Source organism: Anabrus simplex, chromosome 5 (genome assembly GCF_040414725.1).
Source record: "Anabrus simplex isolate iqAnaSimp1 chromosome 5, ASM4041472v1, whole genome shotgun sequence".
In the NCBI taxonomy this organism is placed as follows: Eukaryota; Metazoa; Arthropoda; class Insecta; order Orthoptera; family Tettigoniidae; genus Anabrus; species Anabrus simplex.
Window position 1 is genome coordinate 297,122,669 of NC_090269.1, and position 21,388 is coordinate 297,144,056.

Consider the following 21,388-nt stretch of genomic DNA (forward strand, 5'->3'; position numbering starts at 1 on the left):
GTCTTACGAGGTCATTCAAGCCTGACAAAGAAGAAAATGCACAACTTCTACGCGAGCTTTGCGTGATCAGTTGTCTGGTCTTTTTCGCATATACCGGTAATAATAATAATAATAATAATAATAATAATAATAATAATAATAATAATAATAATAATCATAAAGTATTACCATATAACACGTATGACCTCTCAGAGACTGGCCAATTGGGTCTTTTCCTACTTTGTAAACAAGGAAACCAAAGGACCGTGTTTCACCAAAGTTGAAAAAAGGCCTTCGAGAAATAAGCATCATACACGAAAACGTTCAAGAACGTGTTCCTTTCCAGAAGAAACTTCGAGCATACCAACGATTTTAAAAAAAAGCCAAAGTTGAAAAACATGCAAGAAGTGGACTGATGAAAGAGAGGAGGCTCACAGGAAGTGAATGCAGAAATAATGGGGAAGAATTAGAGCTCAAGAATGTAAACGGTTGAAATAACGTTGTCCATAGCAGGCCGAAACGAAGAAGAAGAAGAAGAAGAAGAAGAAGAAGTGCGAGTTGTGTACCAGTAAGCCTGCGTTCGAGATATGGTGGGTTTGAACCCCACCGTTAGCTGCCCTTTAGGATGGTTTTCCGTATCTTTCAATATTCACACAGTACAGTATGTAACCGCCGTGGCCGTACACTTCCTGGTACAAAAGATGTTAAGTTGACATTTTCCCAAGTCTCCGAGCACAAGCACGACTGAAAGGAAGCAGCATACTATCATAATAATTTCTTGGCTAGTTTATACATAAGTTATCTACACTTAGCTACGCATTAAGAACGAGTTTAAGTAATAACATTCCCTACAATCTGCCCTAAACACTGCTTGTCACTTTCCTAATATAATAGAATTATGCAAGTCTATTGGCAAAGTGAGTATCCGATAAATGAATTTTGAAAGGTAAGACAAGAAATGTATTATCATGAAAACCCACAGCATGGAACGAATCTTTCGTACAGGAGACCGCTCATTTCTTCTGTAGGGAAGGATTCATTAATTAAGATCACTGAGGCTGCTTTTCCAGTCTTAGCCTTTTACTATATAGCGAAAGCAAAGCAAAGCAAAGCAAAGTCACCTCGGTACAGGCCATGAAGGCCCTTAGAGGAGTGGAAGGTAAAGGCTTCCACTATTGTTAACCTCGGCACGTGATGGGGTAGAGTGGTTAGCTCTACGCCCGGCCGCCTTTGCCCCCAGGAATTAACCTGGTACTCATTTTTGGTGTAGGCTGAGTGAACCTCAGGGCATATGCACCTCCGGGAGTGGAAATCTCTTTTCTTAAATTTTACGACTTCCTGACGGGGATTCGAACCCACATCCTTCCGAGCGAACCGAGCACGCCTTTACCGCCTTGGCCAGGCAGCCCCTTTATTATATAGCGAGAGGCTGAAAATCTATTTTTTCCGTAAACTTTAAACAAGCAACAATTAAATAATAATAATAATAATAATAATAATAATAATAATAATAATAATAATAATAATAATAATAATAATAATAATAATAATAATAATAATAATGGTGTGTGGCCTTCGGAAAGGCCTGGTGCAGGTCTTAGGAGTTGACGACATATAGGCGACCTGAGCGTCTGTGAGAATGAGGCCTTACTTAAGATGAATTCTAATGGTGAAGACGGCAAAAACACCCAGTCCCTGAGCCAGAGGAATTAAAGAATGATAGTAAAAATTGTCGACCCAGTCGGTAATCGAACCGGGACCGTTTGGACCAGAGCTCACCGTGCTAACCACTTAGCCAAGTATCCAGACAATAAGAAGAAGTAGGAGGAGGACGCAATAAAAGTGAGGTTGATGAGTATGGAGGTGGCCTTCAGACTACGCCATCACACATACAAGTCCAAGTCCATTTCCATTCAAGCCAAATTAAGACATTACTGCACAATGGTCACAACGGAGTGCCTTTATGGAGCAGAAATACTGTCAAGGGCTGCAGACTCCTACCTTAGGAAGTTCCTTTGAAAAATCTTGCGTCCAAAGAAGTTACAAAATGACCAACATACTTTCCGGTTGAAAGCAAATCAGGAACTCCATAAAACCATCGAAAAAATTACGACGTCGATGAGGAAACGTAGACTGGCTTTTTATGGACAAATTAAAAGGATAAATCAAGAGAGGACCGAGAGAGTTGGCCGTGCGCTTAGGGGCGCGCAGCTGTGCATTCGGGAGTAGTGGATTCGAACCCCACTGTCAGCAGCCCTGTAGATGGTTTCCTGTGGTTTTTCATTTTTCACCCCAGACAAATTCTGGGGTTGTGCCATAATTAAGGCCACGGCCACTTCATTGACACTCGTAGTCCTTTCCTCTCGCATCAACGCCATAAAACCTATCTGTGTCGGTGCGACGTAAAGCAACTTGTAAAGAAAAAATCAAGAGAGGTTGGTCAATAAAATACTCCTTCTACAAGAAAAGTGGAAAACACAGTCTGGGTGGCTTAACACAAGTGCACAAAAACCTAAGTAGAAGTGGGTGTTGAGGAGGAAGAGATACAGGACAGAACAACATTTAGGGAAAAGGTTGTGGAATGAGGGATGCAGCCGAAAAGCCAGTGGTCAAGTCACGGAACATCTCGGCGGAAGAAAGAGAAATGAGAAGCCAACGACTTGAGGATCTTTGACGAGAGTGCAAAGTGAAGGGCATTACTCTGCGTAACAAAAGGGCACACCGATTGTGCAAACGTGGGCTACAGATGGCCCTATCGGTGAATTAATAAATCGATATCACCATCATCATTCGTTTCAAATTTCCTCCATAGCTATAGATTTAAAGATACTGAAGTGCCGAAATGTTTCTCTCTGCAAGAATTCTCCAACATCCCAGTTATCTGTACATATGAAAATGAACCGACGCCTGCCTTCCGAAACATGGAAGAGAGGAGAATAATGGATTGGGCCTTGAAGGATAAGAGAAGTAGGGGGAGGCCAAGGCGACGACGGTTGTATTCAGTGTTTAATGATTTAATTATAAGACGGTTACACTCCGCTATGTTTTGTTTCAAGATACTGACCTGAAAAATTGCAAAAATCATTTTAAAAATCGCCTAATGGATTAAAATGAGATGGTGTATCTTCATTTCTCCCACAATTACGCTTAAACTACTCAATCGATTCAGCTGCAATTGGATATGGTCATACTTCAAATAACTTCAAATACTAGGTTATTCTAATTTTTCAACAATTAATATATTCAAAATAACGGTCTTTATATTTATTTACTGAACTTGTTCGCGTTTGATCCACTGAAATACAAAATAACAGGCAAATGGTTAGTCCTATCACAATTCCCAGCATGTGCAGTTAACATTAAGTTTTCTACATATATTGTATTTTAAGGATGCTCCTCTCAAGGACATAGATCCTAAATAGACCTATTGACGTCATTAAGATCGATGTTTGAACATATGTGATGCATGACCTGCACGGCCCGTGTAGTATGGGTAATAAGCGACTTTGGCTACTGTGCAGGAAATTACTGGGTGTGTAATCGGAAGTTCGATGGGCACAGCAATACAATAGGCTACGTCTTCACCGACCATGTTTTAGGAAATGACGTGTGGTGGTGCAACGGAGGTAGCGGTGCCAATACCATTACGGAGATGGCCCGCACGATCGATTTGACGAGACCAAGGCAGGATTACACACAGTCACAGATTAGTGCTGGCTTGTCTTCTTAATGTGCTCTAACATGGTTACGAGCAACGCCTGCCAGCTTGTCTAATTGACTTTACCTTAGCAGCCAGTTATGTGAGGCTTTCGATACAGTTGTAGGCTCAACGTAAATAACAAAAGCCGATTTCTATAAATTGTACTGTTTATTTCAAGATCTATCAGCAAGAAAAAATTAGAAACCTCCAATGAAAGAAGGTAATAAATGTATAATATGGAAAAATTACGGGCAAACTGTGCACAATGTAGGATTTATTGTATGTTTAAAAGTAAAACAAAGTTTTCATTATATAATACCATATCACAGCCTCCGTGGCTCAGGAGGCAGCACGCCGGCCTCTCACCGCTGGATACCGTGGTTCAAATCCCGGCCACTCCATGTGAGATTTGTGATGGACAAAGCGGAGGAGGGACAGGTTTTTCTCCGGGCACTCCGGTTTTCCCTGCCATCTTTAATTCCAGCAACATTCTCCATTAACATTTCATCTGTTAGTCATTTATGATTGCCCCAGAGGAGTGCGACAGGCTTCGTCAGCCGGCACATTTCCTATCCTCACCGCTAGATGGGGGCTTCAGTCATTCCATCCCTGATACGGTCGAATGACTGGAAACAGGCTGTGGATTTTCAATACCATATCACGGGATAAGGCATACAGAGTTTGCTGCTGATTTTTCGAACAAGATCCCGCCCGGGTTTCTTCATTTTGTCACGAGGTGTGCATTCCTCTTGTCTATTTACGAAGTACGTGTTGTTTATTTTAAAACATTCGGATACATTTCAAGCAATAAACGCAAACTTCAGAATCTCGACTGAAATAACAAAAGACATCGGGCTACTGCAAATATACTATGTGATAGCAGTTTAACGTATCATTAACATACACAGGTTATTGGTGACGATGGGGTGAGGAGGGACCCAGAATTAGGAAGATAGCATCCGTAATTTTTTCTAGTGGCTTTACGTCGCACCGACACAGATAGGTCTTATGGCGACAATGGGATAGAAAAGGACTAGGGGTTGGAAGGAAGGAGCCATGGCGTTAATTAAGGTACAGCCCCAGCATTTGCCTGGTGTGAAAATGGGAAGCCACGAAAAGCCATCTTCAGGGCTGCCGACAGTGGAATTCGAACCCACGATCTCCCAGATGCAAGCTCACAGCCACCGCCCCTAACCGCACGGCCAACTCTCCCGGTCATTCGTAATTCATATTAAGGTATATCCCCATCGTCTTGGTGAAAATAAACTATACTTTAACGTCATGAAATGTATCCGTGTCTTCTGAGCTACAAAAAGATCCTATTTATTTTACTTACAAATGTGCCATTCTCCGGGAAATAAACTGCCTGACAAAAAAAAAAGTTAAGCGCCCAGAAGGAGTGGCCCAATATTGTCCCATTTCTTTATACGTGCATACCATTGATTTGTGAGTAAATGATTAGATTTACAAGGATCTGTAATGTGTAGAACACCCACCAGAGTGCATTCGTGATGGGACCGTCCTGTTGTTTATATGTTTTTACCAGTCATCTGCTTTGAGTCAGTTAAGAAAGACGTGCAGAGAGGACTACGTACAGTACGAAGCACCCGTGATGCCTAGCAAACGCGATGGACAGCCTATCCACCAGTTGACAGAGGCCGCATTGTGGAACTGCATGAGGCTCGTTGGTCGTATCGTGCAATTGCTTGGGCATGTGGGCCATTCCGATGTCACAGTGGCCCGATGTTGGACTCAGTGGGTACGTGAGGGCATCCAATCACGTCATACAGGTTCGGGTCGACCAAGAAACACCATCCCCAGGGAGGACAGGCATACTGTATGGTGCACCAAGCATTGCGGGATCGCATAACTTCCACACACGCCATCCGCGAACATATAGGCCTACTGGAGACTACAATATCCTGTGAGTCCCGCACAGTGCCTCGACGACTCACATCCGCCCCATGCGTCGGTTGCCATTGACACCAGAATACCAAGGCTTGCGTTTGGAGTGGTGCCTTGCCCGGGAGGCATAGACAGAGGACGACTGGCGTCGCATCATGTGCAGTTATGAGTCAGGTTTCCCCATGACCTCCAATGACCATCGTGTGCGGGTTTAGTGGCGTCGAGGGCAGATCCTGCCCATATTGGGGAAAGACACATAGGTTTAATACCTGGCATCATGGTGTGGGGGCCCATAATATATGTGTTCAGGTCACCTCTAATAGTACTTCGGCAGACTTTGACGGCACAGCGGTACGTCACAGACATTCTGCGTCCGCACCTCCTACCCCTTATGGCACAGTACCCTGGGACAGTGTTCCGACAAGATAATGCGCGTCCACACACAGCGCATGTGTCCATGGACTTCCTAGAGTATGTTGAGGTCCTACCGAGACCAGCAAGATCCCCGGACTTCTCCATCATTGAACACGTGTGAGATGACATTGGAAGGGGACTCCGTCCCAGTACCAACCTGTAGGATCTGGAGGGACAGCTGCAACAACTGTGGACGAACTTGCCTCGGGAGATGATCCAAGGGCTGTTTGACACCATTCCGAACCCTACTGACCTGACTCCAACATTCTACCTGTAACTGCCAACGGCATTCTCTCTTTCATCTCATATTGTAATCAATTCAATAAAGGCACATAATCTTTCAGCATATGTAGTTTCATTCACTTTCAACCATTCTTGAGTGCTTAACTTTTTTGTCAGGCAGTGTAAATTTCAAAAAGCAAGTGACCTTTTTTTGATATCGAGATCACACCCATATTCTTCGTTTGTAAAATCCGAATGCCTTCGTCGTGATGGGAAACTGTCACAATATCACCCTCAATTTTTCACTCCACACATACAGAACTCAGTCTGCCACGCTTACTGGAGCCTGGATTTCTACTCAAATGCGTATTTAAACCATTCACAAAGGTATATACGAGTATTTATTTGTATAGTGTTCTTGAAAAACCAAAATTGCAATATTCAAGCTTATAATGGATGCTGAAATGTGAAATACACATCTCTCGAACTGAAAATATATCGGCACAATTTTCACATTCTTACTGCTCAAATGAAGTGATATATCCGTACTAATGATACCAAAGCAATCACCGTATGGTAAAGACTGGAAGGTGAAGGCTTCTACTCTCCGTAACTTCAGTAGTATGTAGGATAGAGTGGTCAGCTCTACACTCGGCTACCTTTGACCCCATTACTGATTTTTGGTGTTGGCTGAGCAAACCTCAGACCCATGTGGCTCTAAAGAATGGGAAAACTCGTTTATAAATGATTTGACTTCCTGTAAGTGAATAAAACCCACATCCTATTAATGCTATCAATCACCGAATTTGTTTTAAATTTCAGTTTGTATGTTTTATGTATGATGGCATATTTGTCTGTTATTTGCAGGTACTGTGAAATCGATTAGAAAGATTTTAATAGGCGAAATGAAGTCCAGTGAGTCATTTATATGTACTAGGGCTTACACTGAAATAACAGATAGTGTTATGTGGAGAGAAGAATTGTTATACGGGAGTGTTCAGCCCTTTTCCGTTTCTTCATTTAATGCTTAGATAGTGAAAGTTTAAGTGCTAGGAAATCTGAGAGATCAGTTCTACCTTTAAGAACTTGTAGTGAAATTTCATGGTATCATTCTTCTTCTGTATCCTTCGGTTACTAAAACTCCCGAACCGTAATACTGTGAAATGTTGTAAAATCTGCTCCGGAATTAGTATACCGTATAATATCCTATAATATGCAGACGAAGCGTTAATTTATTCTGACATGTTTGTTTATTGTATCGCATAGTCTATGACACTGATAGTAATATTGTTAGTATACTTATGAAAATCAAAGCGATACAACAGTTAAATTAACTAAAATTGTCCTACATTAGAACTCAAAGCCGAAGTTTCGATGCAGGGCGTATTCAGTTCCATGTGGTATGCAACCCGCTGAACTAAACCATCCAAAGAGTTGCAGATCATTCTACGTCACGGCGCAATGGTATGCCGCAATCCTCCAGTCTTTATTTATTTATGCTGTTTTGGGTAGTTCGTCACTCCTGTGCAGAGCCACTACCCCGTAGCCACATTAGGGGATCGCTAAACAATAAATCGTTCAGAAGAATTCCTTTCCTGTTTCAGAACCCATCCTACTCCCTATTGTTGCCATTCATACTGATTTATTACCATAGACTTAAAAAGTTTACTTTCTTTCTTTTGTGACATTATTTTTTTTACGTTTTATTTTTTTCCATTGACATCATGGAACATTATACCTGCTTTATATACACGTGTTGCATTCTTGGACCATTTTCACGACTCTGCATAGATAAAGAGAAGATTACCAGTTATAATAGAAGCAAGATTTTATGAAGAACATATATCTGCTCACTCAAACATAAATATGAGTGCTGGGCTGAGTGGCTCGGACGGTAGAGCCCAACTGGACAGGTTCGATTCTGGCTCAGGCCGGTGGTATTTGAAGGTGCTCAAATAGGTCGGCCGTGTGTCGCTAGATGTACTGGCACATTAAAGAACTCCTGCGGGACCACCGATGGTAGTGGGGGGTTATAGTTATAAAATTATGATAGAACATAATGAAGGTGCTTGTGAGTGTGTGGTGAGCGCATACATGAGTGTCTTTTTAAAGACACTGGTAGAAGTGAATTATGTTGATATACAGATTGCAGTAGAGCCTCCGTTGCTCAGGCGGCAGGGCGCCGGCCTCTCACCGCTGGGTTTCGTGGATCAAATCCTTGTCATTCCATGTGAGGTTTGTGCTGGACAAAGCGAAGGCGGGACAGGTTTTTCTCCGGGTACTCCGTTTTTCCCTGTCATCTTTAATTCCAGCATCACTCTCCAATATTATTTCATTTGTCATTCATTAATCATTGCCTCAGAGGAGTGCGACAGGCTTCGGCAGCCGGCACAATTCCTATCCTCGCCGCTAGATGGGGTCTTCAATCATTCCATTCCTGACCCGGTCGAATGACTGGCTGTGAATTTTTCATACAGATTGCAGTACACTACAAAATCTTACATTAAAGTACAGAACGAAAACAATACGATCATTGTCAACAGCTTTACAGGGAATGGTATGTTCAGATTATAAAAATACAACTTTCGAGGCTCTTAGAAAATAGATCCATGAGATCTGTTAGTTTTACAATTGAATCGCTAATTGCAGAAACCACCTAAGTGCACTTTTTCAAACTGCTGGGAAAATGAAAAAAACTGTGTGGGAGCATAAGTTGAAGTCTGATCTCCTTCTAATTTTTTTAAATTAAACTTTAATGTGCTAGAAAAGTGTAGTAAATAAGAAATAAGTTTTAAACATTTTTAAATGCCACAAATATTTTTTTAAAAACATTGCACTTAGGTTGTTTCTGAAATAAACAACTTTTCCTGTTCACTTTTGTAGCAATTATTTAAAAAACAGCAAATTGATTAACCTGTGCAAGTTTTAAGATGAAAGGTTACGTAAATAACACTGTTCTATTCATACAAAATTGAATAGACATCAGTTAATGAACCACAAAATACAAATTGGAACAGTAAAACCCTTTATGGCTTTATTCAGCCTCTGGCATATCCCCAGCAGGTTTTCTCTCAGTTGTTGGCCACTGAATGATGCTGTCATAAAAGTCTTCATAACCAACGGTGTAGTCCATTCATTTTGTCAAGTCTTCTACTTTCTTTTTTGTTGAGTGGAACCTAAAATAAAAAATTGCGTTGTGCAGAACCCATTAAAAGTTTTAAATTATTATAGGCCACAAAATGTTTTTACTTGCTCAATAATTTTATGTCCCTTTAATAATATTATTGTAATCAACTTACCTTTCCCTTCTCGAAAGGTAACTCAGGTGGGCTGTCAGTTTTCAGTTGTGCGAAAGTAGATGAAAATCCTCCAATAAACGCCTTTGCCACAACTTGTCCTGAAGTATCTTTATAGTACAGAAACTGTTTGTAACTAGAAACCTTGAATGGCTTCTTACGTTCTCGTGCTACTTCCCTGCCTGATGTTCCATTAGAGTTTGTTATTTTCCTGTACGATATAGGCCACCAATGTTTAAAACCTAAGACATCGTCCGAGGTAAGATGATAAACGGTAAAACGCCAGACACATTTGCCTTGCTCAGCATACTCATCTGGAGTATAAATTCTGACCACCTTCCTAGAGAGCCGTTTAATACTTCCAAAATCACTGTCACAAGGCGAAAAAGAGTGGCCACGGACAGGGAAGTTATGCGTAATCGTCTCAAACTGACCTCTGTCACAAAGATTCAATAAGAAACGCACAACTGTGTGTTTCTGTGTGAGTCACAAAACAGGTTCTTAGGTTCTTTCTGAAATAAACGCATTATTTACCCAGCTGCCTAACAGCATTGCTTGTATGGAATATGGTTTGTTTCTGCTAAAAACAATGTATTTATCTCCGAATAGTACAATCCTGTCAAAAACTCAATTTTGATAAAAGTGTCACTTAGGTGGTTTCTGAAATAAACGATTCAATTATGTACACTGTGAATGTTCAAAAGAGCCAACACTTCCAGTCGACTTTCACTTGTTTATTTTCAGTTTCCGTTTAGTTTCTTTAGTAAAATTTCCACGGGAGGGAGGTTCTAACCACCGGTAACTCCCCCTTGGCTACACCCCTGCTGACAAATATACTATTCAAAAGTAATGTAATAACGTACTAACAGTCATTTATCGAAATTGTTCACAAGGATATTTGATGACAATAAACAAGTCAGTGTAGTGGAAACGAGCACATTGGAGTTAATAAGTATAAACATGGCTGGGTGGACAGTAATTCCGTAACACTGGTAATGGTAATCGTACAATCATTGGGTTAGTTAGCATCGTATACAGATATTTACAGTTCTTTCTCATCTTTAAATCTCCTTTTTCTATTATTATTGCCGGTTCATGTACAGGATAGGAAAGAATTTAGACCAGAGTGTAGAAACTGCCATTTCGCATTACTTTAAATACGGCAATTACTACATCCATCTGCGCTACCGTACGCAATCGGTCCCCTACCTTAGATTAAACTTCTTCTTCCTGGACTTTTTCCCAATTTGATTGGGTTTGCACGTGAGGATTAAGCCTAGTTTTATGGCAGATTGTCCTTCCTGACGCCAATACTATGGCAGTGTAATGTGTTGTATGTAAATTAAGGTATTTTGGAGTTATATGAATTGAAATGTACTGTAGTACACACTATTCTAGCATTAATTTTATAAACTTTATCAGGGCTGGGTAATTTAATTTCGTGTGGCTATTTCTAGCCGACTGCAGCCCTTGTAAGGCAGACCTTCCGATGAGGGTGGGCGGCATCTGCCATGTGTAGGTAACTGCGTGTTATTGTAGTAGGTTAAAATCCCTGGCCTGGCCTGGAATCTAACCCAGGACCCTCAGAACCGAAGGCCTGTACGCTGACCGTTCAGCCAACGAATCGGACAGGGCTGGGTAATTGTATCAATGATAGAGAGAGGTGATTATTGTTTAAAGGGGCAAAACAACTAGATTATCAGCTACGCTTAATACTTCCGTAGGAAGTGGACAAGATTTAGAACCTTCGAAGAGTAAAGATATCGACTAACGAAAAAAACTGGCGGTAGGCTGTCATTATTGTAACGGCCGCAGGGTTTTGAGGGTTTCGGAGACGTTCTTATTAGAAATAAAAGGCAAATATAAGTTCGCGTGTGACGTCAATGTTTCTTTTCCATTATTACATTTCTTTTTCTATAAAACTGACCACGATGTATTCACAACGACAGCTAACCTCCAATTGAGCGCGCGAAGTCCGCTCCCCCGCGTGGCGATCGACTCTAATCTCCGACGTGCTATTAGTTCTAAGAAGAAAAATATAGCAGGGAGGATTGGGATTTTGATACTATAGGAGTATCTGCCTGTCCGCATGTTCAGCATATTACCAAGCCAGATGTGGTGATTGGTATCAATAGCGGTATAATCGGGTAATAAGGGTCAGGAGAAAACCACATGGGCGGAAATAGAAAGGTGCCTACATGTAAAACTTGACGTTTTGTTGATAGAATATGCAAGGATGTGGCTGAAAGTTTCCAGGTTATGTTAGTGAGAAGAAAGTGTCATGCTCATTTTCCTGCAATGTTCGTTTGTTATGGGGATCAGCCTTCTTGGCACTGCGGGATTCCGTGCGCGGGTCCAGTGGCGTCTGGGATTAGGGACTACAGGATAAGTCCCACTGTCCAGCTGCGAGTGTTCCCCGCTGCCAAGCCTCCGTTTGCGGAGAAAGGACTAGCCAAACCTGCAGTATTGTTGGGGCTAAGGTCGTCTTCTTTTCTTCATCCCTTGAGTGTCCCGGCATTGCGGTGGTGGTCACGAAAGCTATGTTTCAGATTTTCATTTTTTTAACAGGTAGCTTCCTCTTTTCCCTGTCAATTGAGATATTAAACATAATCGTTAGCCAAATACTCTCGGCAATATACGCGTTCTACCCAAACACTAAAAGCGCCTTGAAATTTTTATTTCCATGTACCCGTTGTCGAGGAACGTAGGTCTACATTAGAAGGAGAATCCACGGAAAGTGTGATAAGAATGACTACCGGCGCCTTTACGCGGTCCCGTTAGGAGGGGGGCAAGAGTAAACCTACGGAGTCGGACAGGAAAGATAAGACTTGTACAATTAAAGAGAAACAGTGCCTCATTTAGTTGGAGTTCCGTGACCACTACTCTATCCTTCCAAATTTAGAGGCCCTGGAAAGAGATGATGATGATGATGATAATAATAATAATAATAATAATAATAATAATAATAATAATAATAATAATAATAATAATTTTACTTCCCACAAATACTTGTACGGTTTTCGGAGACGCCAAAGTACCGGAATTCTGGCCCTCAGAAATTATTTCAAGTGCTCATAAATCTAACTACTCGAGGCCGACGCATGTGAACACCATCGAATTAGAGAGTGAGTGAGTGAGTGAGTGAGTGAATGAGTGAGAATTTTGCTCTGTTTTTAATGTTCCATTAACTGGCACCCTAATTTTGATTAATGCCTAATCATATTATATTACATGCAACATAATATTTTTATTTTTTTTTTTGCTATGGGCTTTACGTCGCACCGAACATAATATTTTATATCACTCCCGTGTGTCATTTAACTGTGTTGATATTGTGACCTATCCTATGCAGACCAGAAAGATCTCCCTTAGGATGTTTGTAGTAAACATACAACTGCACGTACCCCAACCCAAAGCAGAACGCCACGCTCAAATAGGAGTCAGTACTTCAGCTGGTTGTAGCAGTAGTGTGGAAGCATTCGAGGTGTGTTCTAAGGAGCGCAGTGAGCATCTAGGATGGCAAAACATACAAAGTTGGCATGTGAACGTGTACGCATAATCACATTATTTAAATTAATAAACTTCATTGTTTGTCCGTATTGACAATAAGGTGGATCCAAAATTATAATAAAACGTTGAATCACATTATGTCAAAAAGGAAGGTCAACAAGGGCAGTTTCTTGACGTGTGGACCGTAATCAAAGTGATGCAGTTCGAACTTGGAAGCAGTACAGGGAGACAGGAACAGTTGATGACTTGCCTCGTACAGGTTGTCCAAGGGCTATGACTGCAGCCGATGATTGTTGCCTTTGAATTTCATCTCAGAGAACCCTGAACGCAATGCAACCATACTGAATAAGATAGCTGAGGGTATCAGATCAAGGTTGTAAAATGCAGCAGAACATCTGTTGTTCTTTCTTATGGGGGGTTTCTTCGGAAATGCCATAATAATGTCATATTCCTTATTTTTCATCTTTATACATATAAGTCCATTTATACCTCAGTAATACTGATATATAACAAGAACTGCCCTATATCAACGTATCAATAAGTATTAAACAACATTCCCTTCTGGTAGTGACAAGTCACCACGTCTCAACTTGAACTATGAGAAACAGGTTGCACGAGGGACAACTTCACTCTCGACATCCATAGTGAAGCCCAGCTCTCACACCTAAACATCACAAGGCTTGGTACAAATGGGCCCAATATTAGATTCAGTGGTGAGCTTAAAATTGGCATAAAGTCTTTTCCACTGATGAGTGTCACTGAAGATTTTTTACACCAACATTTTCTTCATATTGACTGGAAAAACTGTTGTGGCATGTATTCTTAAATAGCCTGTAGAGGTTAGCAAAAACAGGAGAAGAAATCGTATATTAATACTTGTGGATGCGTTATCACAAGGAACACATCATCTTCAAACTCTTTAAATAAATACCTTCAGTTTATCAAGCAAATAGATAGCTGAGGGTATCAGATCAAGGTTGTAAAATGCAGCAGAACATCTGTTGTTCTTTCTTATGGGGGGTTTCTTCGGAAATGCCATAATAATGTCATATTCCTTATTTTTCACCTTTATACATATAAGTCCATTAATACCTCAGTAATACTGATATATAACAAGAACTGTCCTATATCAACTTATCAATAAGTATTAAACAACATTCCCTTCTCTAGCCTATTTGCAGTATTTCAAGTATTGCCCCAATCATTAATTTATTAATTCATCTAGCCTTCACCCATTCATGAGTCATATTATCCAATAAATGTATGTGTAACAATATGAATATGCCTCTTTTCTATCTCCCCTTTTACTAATCTCTTTTCTTTATTTTCTTCAGTTTTGTTCTTCATCTTGCATATTCAGTATTTTATCATAAACCTAATTAAATGTGAATTATTTTCCAGATGTGTGCACATCACTGATATAGGCGTGGGCTATATCTCGACAATGTTATCATTATCAGCACTCTTCCTGCGTTGGTGCTCTCAGGTTCGAGACTTTGGGCTGCAGCATCTATGCGGAATGCGTAACCTCCAGGTGCTGTCCTTGGCAGGTAAGATTCTGTAACATCTACTAAAATGTTAGTAATTTTATCACCTGCAATCCTACTTTGCAGATTCTTGGCTGTAGAATTGTAATTCTTCCATGCAAAACATGAAACAGATTCTCTTTCCTTTCATATCTCTTAAGTGCGGCCAGTATCCAGTATTCGAGAGATAGTAGGTTCGAATCCCACTGTCGGCAGCCCTGAAAATGTTTTTCCGTGGTTTCCCATTTTCACACCAGGCAAATGCTGGGGCTGTACCTTAATTAAGGCCACGGCGCTTCCTTCCCACTCCTAGCCCTTTCCTGTCCCATTGTCACCATAAGACCTATCTGTGTCGGTGCAACGTAAAGCAACTAGCAAAAAAAAACTTTCATATCTCCTTACAAGGTGTTAATTCTAATAGCTTTTCGTGCTGATGGCAGAGGAAGGGGCAAAGACTGGGAATGTATGGCCCACATTTACCTGGTATGAAAATTGAAACCAAGGAAAACTATCTTCAGAGCCACTGACAATGGGGTTCAGTCCCAACAATCTCCCAATACAAGCTTACAATTACACAACCCATACTGTGCAGCCAAGTCACTCAATTGCTTGTGAATTCATCTGCTTGAATCCTCATAAATCATTACTGCAAGTTAAATGGTACCGTAAGAGAAAAAATCCTTTTCCCTCTCCAAAATACCAAGGCAGTGATGCAATGATATATGCTGACCCAATGAACTGGTATTTGTGCAGTTCATGTTTATTTTAATGATATTACATGCTACAATTATTGACGCTGTTACAAATCAGGAAGGCTGTGTCCTAGAGGAAAAACCATAACTGATTGCTCTGTTCTTTTTTTAGTACAGTGAACTTCCATGCCTGATGGCTAACCATGTATATTTTGTTTTTCAATTGTTTTTTATCTTGCCTGTTATAGGTGATTTTTGAATCTGTGTTTCCTTGAAGAAGTGTTATATCTAGTGATGGATTCAGTAGGCCTTTCTCCATCATCTGTGGTATTATTTTCAGATCTTGATTTTTGTTCTCAAGGGTTTCGGTACACTATTTTGTATTTCTTTTTCTTGTTCTAAGTCTTAAACAGTGTGCTTAATTTTCCTAAAGCAAATCTGATGGAAACCTGTATGTGCATTCCCTTATGGGTTATGTCAGTATCTCTTCCTTGTTCTTGACCTAGACTTTTACTCAACAGATGCTATGCTCAATTAAAATTGGACTGGATCAAATAATGATATGAGAAGTGCCTTGAACCAGTTGGCAGAACACTTCTTTCATCATAAAGTTTGCAACCGGTCGGGTTAGCATGAAGGAGTATGCGTGTGTTATTATTTTATGTAAAAGCCCATGCAAACGTCATCATTTTAGCAAATGTACCAAGAGAACAAACTCTGCTGGAATACTGTTAAACTTAATGCACATTTGTGTGTTGAATACAAATACTGTAATTAGATCCATTATGCACATTGAAGGCAGTTGTATAACAACTATTTCCAAAGAGCTGCAACAAATAGCATCAGAATGCAAACCAGATTAGCAGGAAGTGATTTAATCAAAGACTAGCAGTTTCCCACTGGCTCCTCCCGCAATGCACAAAGTATGGTGTTGTTCGTTATTATCCTCACGGATACACGGATGTATTTGCAAAGTTTTGAGTTAATGAAATAAAGCACATGATCTGCTGTGGTAATAGAATGTAATATTATGTCAACAAAACACTTGAAAATACATCACACAACCTTGGAACAACACTACGTGCCAAACTGTTAAAAAGTCCTTCAAAGATCTTTGTCATGGAGACAAATGTACTCATAACTTTTCTCAGAATCTACCAATTTAAGTAGTTATTGCCTCAAAAGAAAGCACTTGATCCACTGAGCATTTTTAGACCAAAATGAACTGCGTACCTCAATTAGAACGAAGGATATGATTGCTTCAATGAGAAAAAATGTTGACAAAATGAGACATCCAATTGAATGTGCACTCATAACTTTCCTCAGAATCAACCAATTGGAATAGTTAAAAGCTGAAATGAAAGAGCATGATCCATTGAGTGTTCTTAGGCCAAAACAAACTCCGTACCTCAATTAGAACCAATGATATGATTGCTTCAAAAAGACAAAAAATTGAAAAATCAAATAATTTGAGGAAGGCGGAAGTTAAGTGATTTATAATACCTGATGACAAATCTGTGCATGAATACCTTAGAGTTTATAAAAAATGAAGGAAATCAATGGGATAGAATGGCTGGACTGACTTTAGTTTTCATAAATTTTTTTAATATACAGATAGTTGCAGCGCACAAGAATGGACTTTCTTAACTCGATTGGTTTCCAAGTGAGTGCTTTAGTTTTATATTAGTGTTATTAAATGATGATAGGAAGAGTTTGATGCAGATAATATTTTAAGCTACTGAACTGATTTAACCTTTTTCTTTCGAGAGGGACTTGAGATTCCTGTCAGGAATTAAGAAAAGTATTGTGAAAAGGAAGACACATGATGGCTCTTCAATGGAAGTTCCATGCCCTGATGTAAATGTAGACCAATAGATATATATATATATATATCTTCACAGATAGGCCATGTGCACTATATGCAATTGACAGATGATCAAGGAAATAGTGGCACCGCTTCTTTTGGGGACTAATGGACATCACATTTGTGATTGCGTACGTGATTTACAAAGATATGTTCCAACATGTCATTAGTGTTCTAAAATTCAGAAAGTCAGTTAAATTTGGACTACTCGCATGCAAGCAGCAGAAAAGTAAGAGAAATTCTACTGAATTTGATGATACTCGTGGGCAATCCAAAGGGGAGAAATGCAGAAAGTCTGCTTATTCTATACCGAAAAATGTGAAAATGAAAATCCACAGCCTATTTCCAGTCATTTGACCGGGTTAGGGATGGAATGAATGAAGCCCATCTAGCAGCAAGGATGGGAATTGTGCCAGCTGCCGAAGCCTGTCGCAGTCCTCTGGGGATATGATGAACGATATATAAAATGAAATGTAATTGGAGAGTGTTGCTGGAATGAATGATGATAGGGAAAACATGTGTACCTGGAGAAAATCATGTCTAGCACAAATTTCACATGGAGTGACCGGGATTTGAAGCACGGAACCCAGCAGTGAGAGGCCGGCCGCCTGAACCATGGAGGCTCTACACCAAAAAATGTCTGAACCACAAAACATAGCATCAACTGGCCAACATTTGTTGAAAAACATAATCGTTGTGAAGAGTAGGGCCTATAGTAAGAAAATGTAGAGACAAAGCCATATTCTAAGTGTTCACATTGCCTGGTTTCCCTTTGTGTTAATGAAAAGAAAAACTGTTTTGCAGAGTATCATGAGGTTGATGTGTAAGAACTTTCATATTGTATGGCTTCATTAGCAGAAGTCCGCCTCCGTAGCGTAACGGTTAGTGTTATTAGCTGCCATCCTCGGGGGCCCTGGTTTGATTCCCAGTACTGCCAGGAATTTAAGAATGGCAGGAGGGCTGGTATGTGGTTGAAATGGTACATCCAGCTCACCTCCAATGGGGGTGTGCCTGAAAAGAGCTGCACCACCTCAGGATGAGGACACGAGTTTACTTACATTAGCAGAACATACTATTTTGTATTGATGGTTGTTGTTTCATATCATTAGAGACTTGATTAAATATAGTGTGAAATAACAGTGACAGAATGTTAATTTACTACTACTACTACTACTACTATTATGGAACGTTTTCGTTCCTCCCCTGAATGGGGAGGTGGGCCTCTTAGACGGTTACGCCGTCTCTCAGGCCAGGAGATTTGTTACAGTGAAGGAGATGTGCGGAGAAGGTGAGGGGGTAGGCGGCCGTGGCCTATACTACGAACTGTCCTGGCATTCGCCTTAGTGTAGGAGAATGGAAAACCACGGAAAACCATTCTCAGGACAACCGACGGGCGAGGCCAGGCGAGAAATGCAGCACTGTGCCCCAGGCCCGTCTCCCGAATGCAGAGGCGTAGAGCCACTGTAGAGCCATGACCACCTCTCCTCTGCTCGGATGGCCGGTCAGAGTACAGAGCTTATGAGACAACAACCCACTCTGCATCTACCGACAATGTTAATTTAATGTTGCCTGTATTTACTTCTTACATAAATGCACAGCAGTTACCAGTATATTCTTTTTGTAGTAATTTATTTCTTAAGCCTTGGATTTTCGTGATGGGACTTCCACCCTGAAAAACTGTAGAAAATATTTACCTGAAATTCTGAAAAAATTGACATTTAAAAAAAATGTTTGTAGTATACAGACACAAAAATATATCAAAATAATATCTTCACTGGCTTTGCAGGATCAAAGGGTTAAAATCTGTAATTAAATTGTTATAGCCTGTTCTTAAAAATAACTATTAATCACACAAACAAAATGGCAGAAAATGGCAAACACAAAGGCATAGCTCCTTCTTAATAACTTAAAATAAAGAAGACACTAAAAGACATTTTATGAAAATGGGGAACCACATTATTATCTTGCCTTAATGCCTTATTTTAAAAAAATGTCAGGTACAGGACTGGTACTAGATGGCATCCTTTCTTTTTTGCTATCATTTTACATCAGACTAACATCAGTGGGATTTTAGTAACACTGGGTTAGAAAGGGGGTAAGCCTGCAAAACGAATGAATGTGATATTAATTAGGATACCACTCCAACAGTTGCCTGTTGAGAAAATAGCAAAATATGGGACAGGGCTGTTAAGAGTAGGGCTCAAAACTACTACCTCCTGAATGTAAGCTTACAGGTACAGTACTCACAACCTATACCTCATAGCCAACTCACTCAGTGTTTACATTTGAATGTCTTAAGAAACCACCAAGATCAGGTACAGAGGACAGCAAATTGGAACTGCCAGTAATGTATTGCTGTAGCCATCCATTTGGCTGCTAAACACATCAGTGGGATTTTAGTGACACTGGGTTAGAAAGGGGGTAGGCATGCAAAACTAATATACACAAATTTCTGATTGGTTAATAACTTAAGGAAGAAGGAAGTTGTAGAAGTGTTGGTAACCTTAGCACATAGAAAACAATCTACAAACAATTCAGGTTTACAAACATACAGAATATATATTTCCCTTCAAAATTAATCTTCTAGACAAACTCAATATTTTGACAGCATGAATGTATAAGCCATTTTGAAGGTTATACTGTTCTTCTCACTCCTTTTAAATGATACTGGGGAAGTCAACAAGCTCTTTTATATATAGGCAAACAGTTTACCAGTTTAAGGAAAACTGTTAGACATTATATTTTCTAGCTGTTCATTACTGGTAAAATACAAAAAATTCACACCTTTCCCACTCCCCATGTCCCAGCATGAATTGCTGCCAATTTTTGCTTGGTTGCTCCATCAAAGAGACGTTTGTTAATTTCTCCCTAATAAACAATCTATGTCTGCCTTGGAGTAAAGCCATTAGGTACCTCTTCTTTGATACCTATTGGAACTTTGGAAATTCTAAGGTTATTAATTGTGAATTAATTTCATTTCAGGCTGCCCACTGCTGACTTCTAGCGGTCTTTCAAGTCTTATACAGCTACGTCACCTGCAAGAACTGGAGTTGACTAACTGCCCTGGTGCTTCGCAGGAACTCTTTGAATACCTGAGAGAACATTTACCTCGCTGTCTTATAATAGAGTAATGTGAGAAAGAGAGAAGAAAAATCTTTATTTTTAAGTGTAATGAAAGAGATGAAGGTGATGTTCTATTATCAACTATAAACAAATCAGTGTGTTTGTTTTGATTTTTTTTTCCAATCTTGGCAAGATTTCTTCATCTATGTACAATAATGGTCATTACAGAACGATGTGCCTGTGATGTGTTGCAAGTAGAATGGACTTGCTCAAGAAGATTGGAGAAACTTACAGATGCTCTGCATACACCTCAAACACAATTAGATAATTATTATTTGCTGATTTACTAATATTTTTCACCATTCCAGTTCAGCTGGCCATGTTGAAGTGAGAGTCATTATTTCTACTGAAGAGGTTAGCTATTAACCCCTGCCTCTTACAAAGACTGAAGGTTTATTTTATTATGCTGTCTCACTCTGTGAAATGTTTTTTGCACTTTATTCTTCTCCCATTATAATCCAAATAAATAGAAAGAGCACTTACATGGCCCCTTAGAACACTTCTGTTTGAAACAGACATCCAAAGTTAACCTTAACATGCTTTATTTTACTAGTCTTAATAAGGAAGAGATAATATGGTATGAATTCCCAGCAAATAATTTTAACAGAATAGGAAGTAGGTTACCTAACCATAAAAGTGTTTCATTTACATAATTCTATTATGATAGCCTGTCTTTCAGACAATACAGGGTTGGGCAAGTAAGTTTCAAGACCAGTATTTACCTGTATTTCAAAAAAGGGTTTTAAAGATATTTATAACTGAAGACCTATACAATGACCCTGAATTTTCTTTTTCAATTAGAAAAATATAACTGAAATCTATGGTAGACATTTTATTTTCTAATGAATATACAAAACAGTTACCATTCTCACATCTAGATAATGCTCATATACTCTACAGGCAATCATCGTCTTCCTAGCATTTGTCCTGCATTGGTACAAGGTTAAATACTCTGTTTGTTATATGTAGGCTAGAGTAGGTTAGGCTGAAATATTGCAGAGATAAGCTAAGAATGTAGAACGGTATATATCTCTTACTTTTGAAATAAAGATTGAAAGTTACTCATTTGGTACAATAGCAATCCAAAAACAAGAATAATTTACATTTCACAGAAAATATTACTATTTCATAAACTGAAAATTACAGAAGTTAAAGTA

The 21,388-nt window shown here is 39.7% G+C and overlaps 1 protein-coding gene across 1 annotated transcript in view; it reads left to right on the forward strand.

Moving 5' to 3' along the window:
* LOC136874502 (F-box/LRR-repeat protein 16) overlaps positions 1-20,857 on the forward strand; it is a 1,254,627-nt gene extending 1,233,770 nt beyond the window's left edge. Inside the window, exons 4-5 of the mRNA XM_068227625.1 lie at positions 14,428-14,576; positions 20,091-20,857. Coding sequence (XP_068083726.1) covers positions 14,428-14,576; positions 20,091-20,239 — 298 coding nt within the window. The 3' untranslated portion in view covers positions 20,240-20,857. The remainder of the gene's footprint in view (positions 1-14,427; positions 14,577-20,090) is intronic.
* The last annotated feature ends 531 nt before the right edge of the window (positions 20,858-21,388 follow it).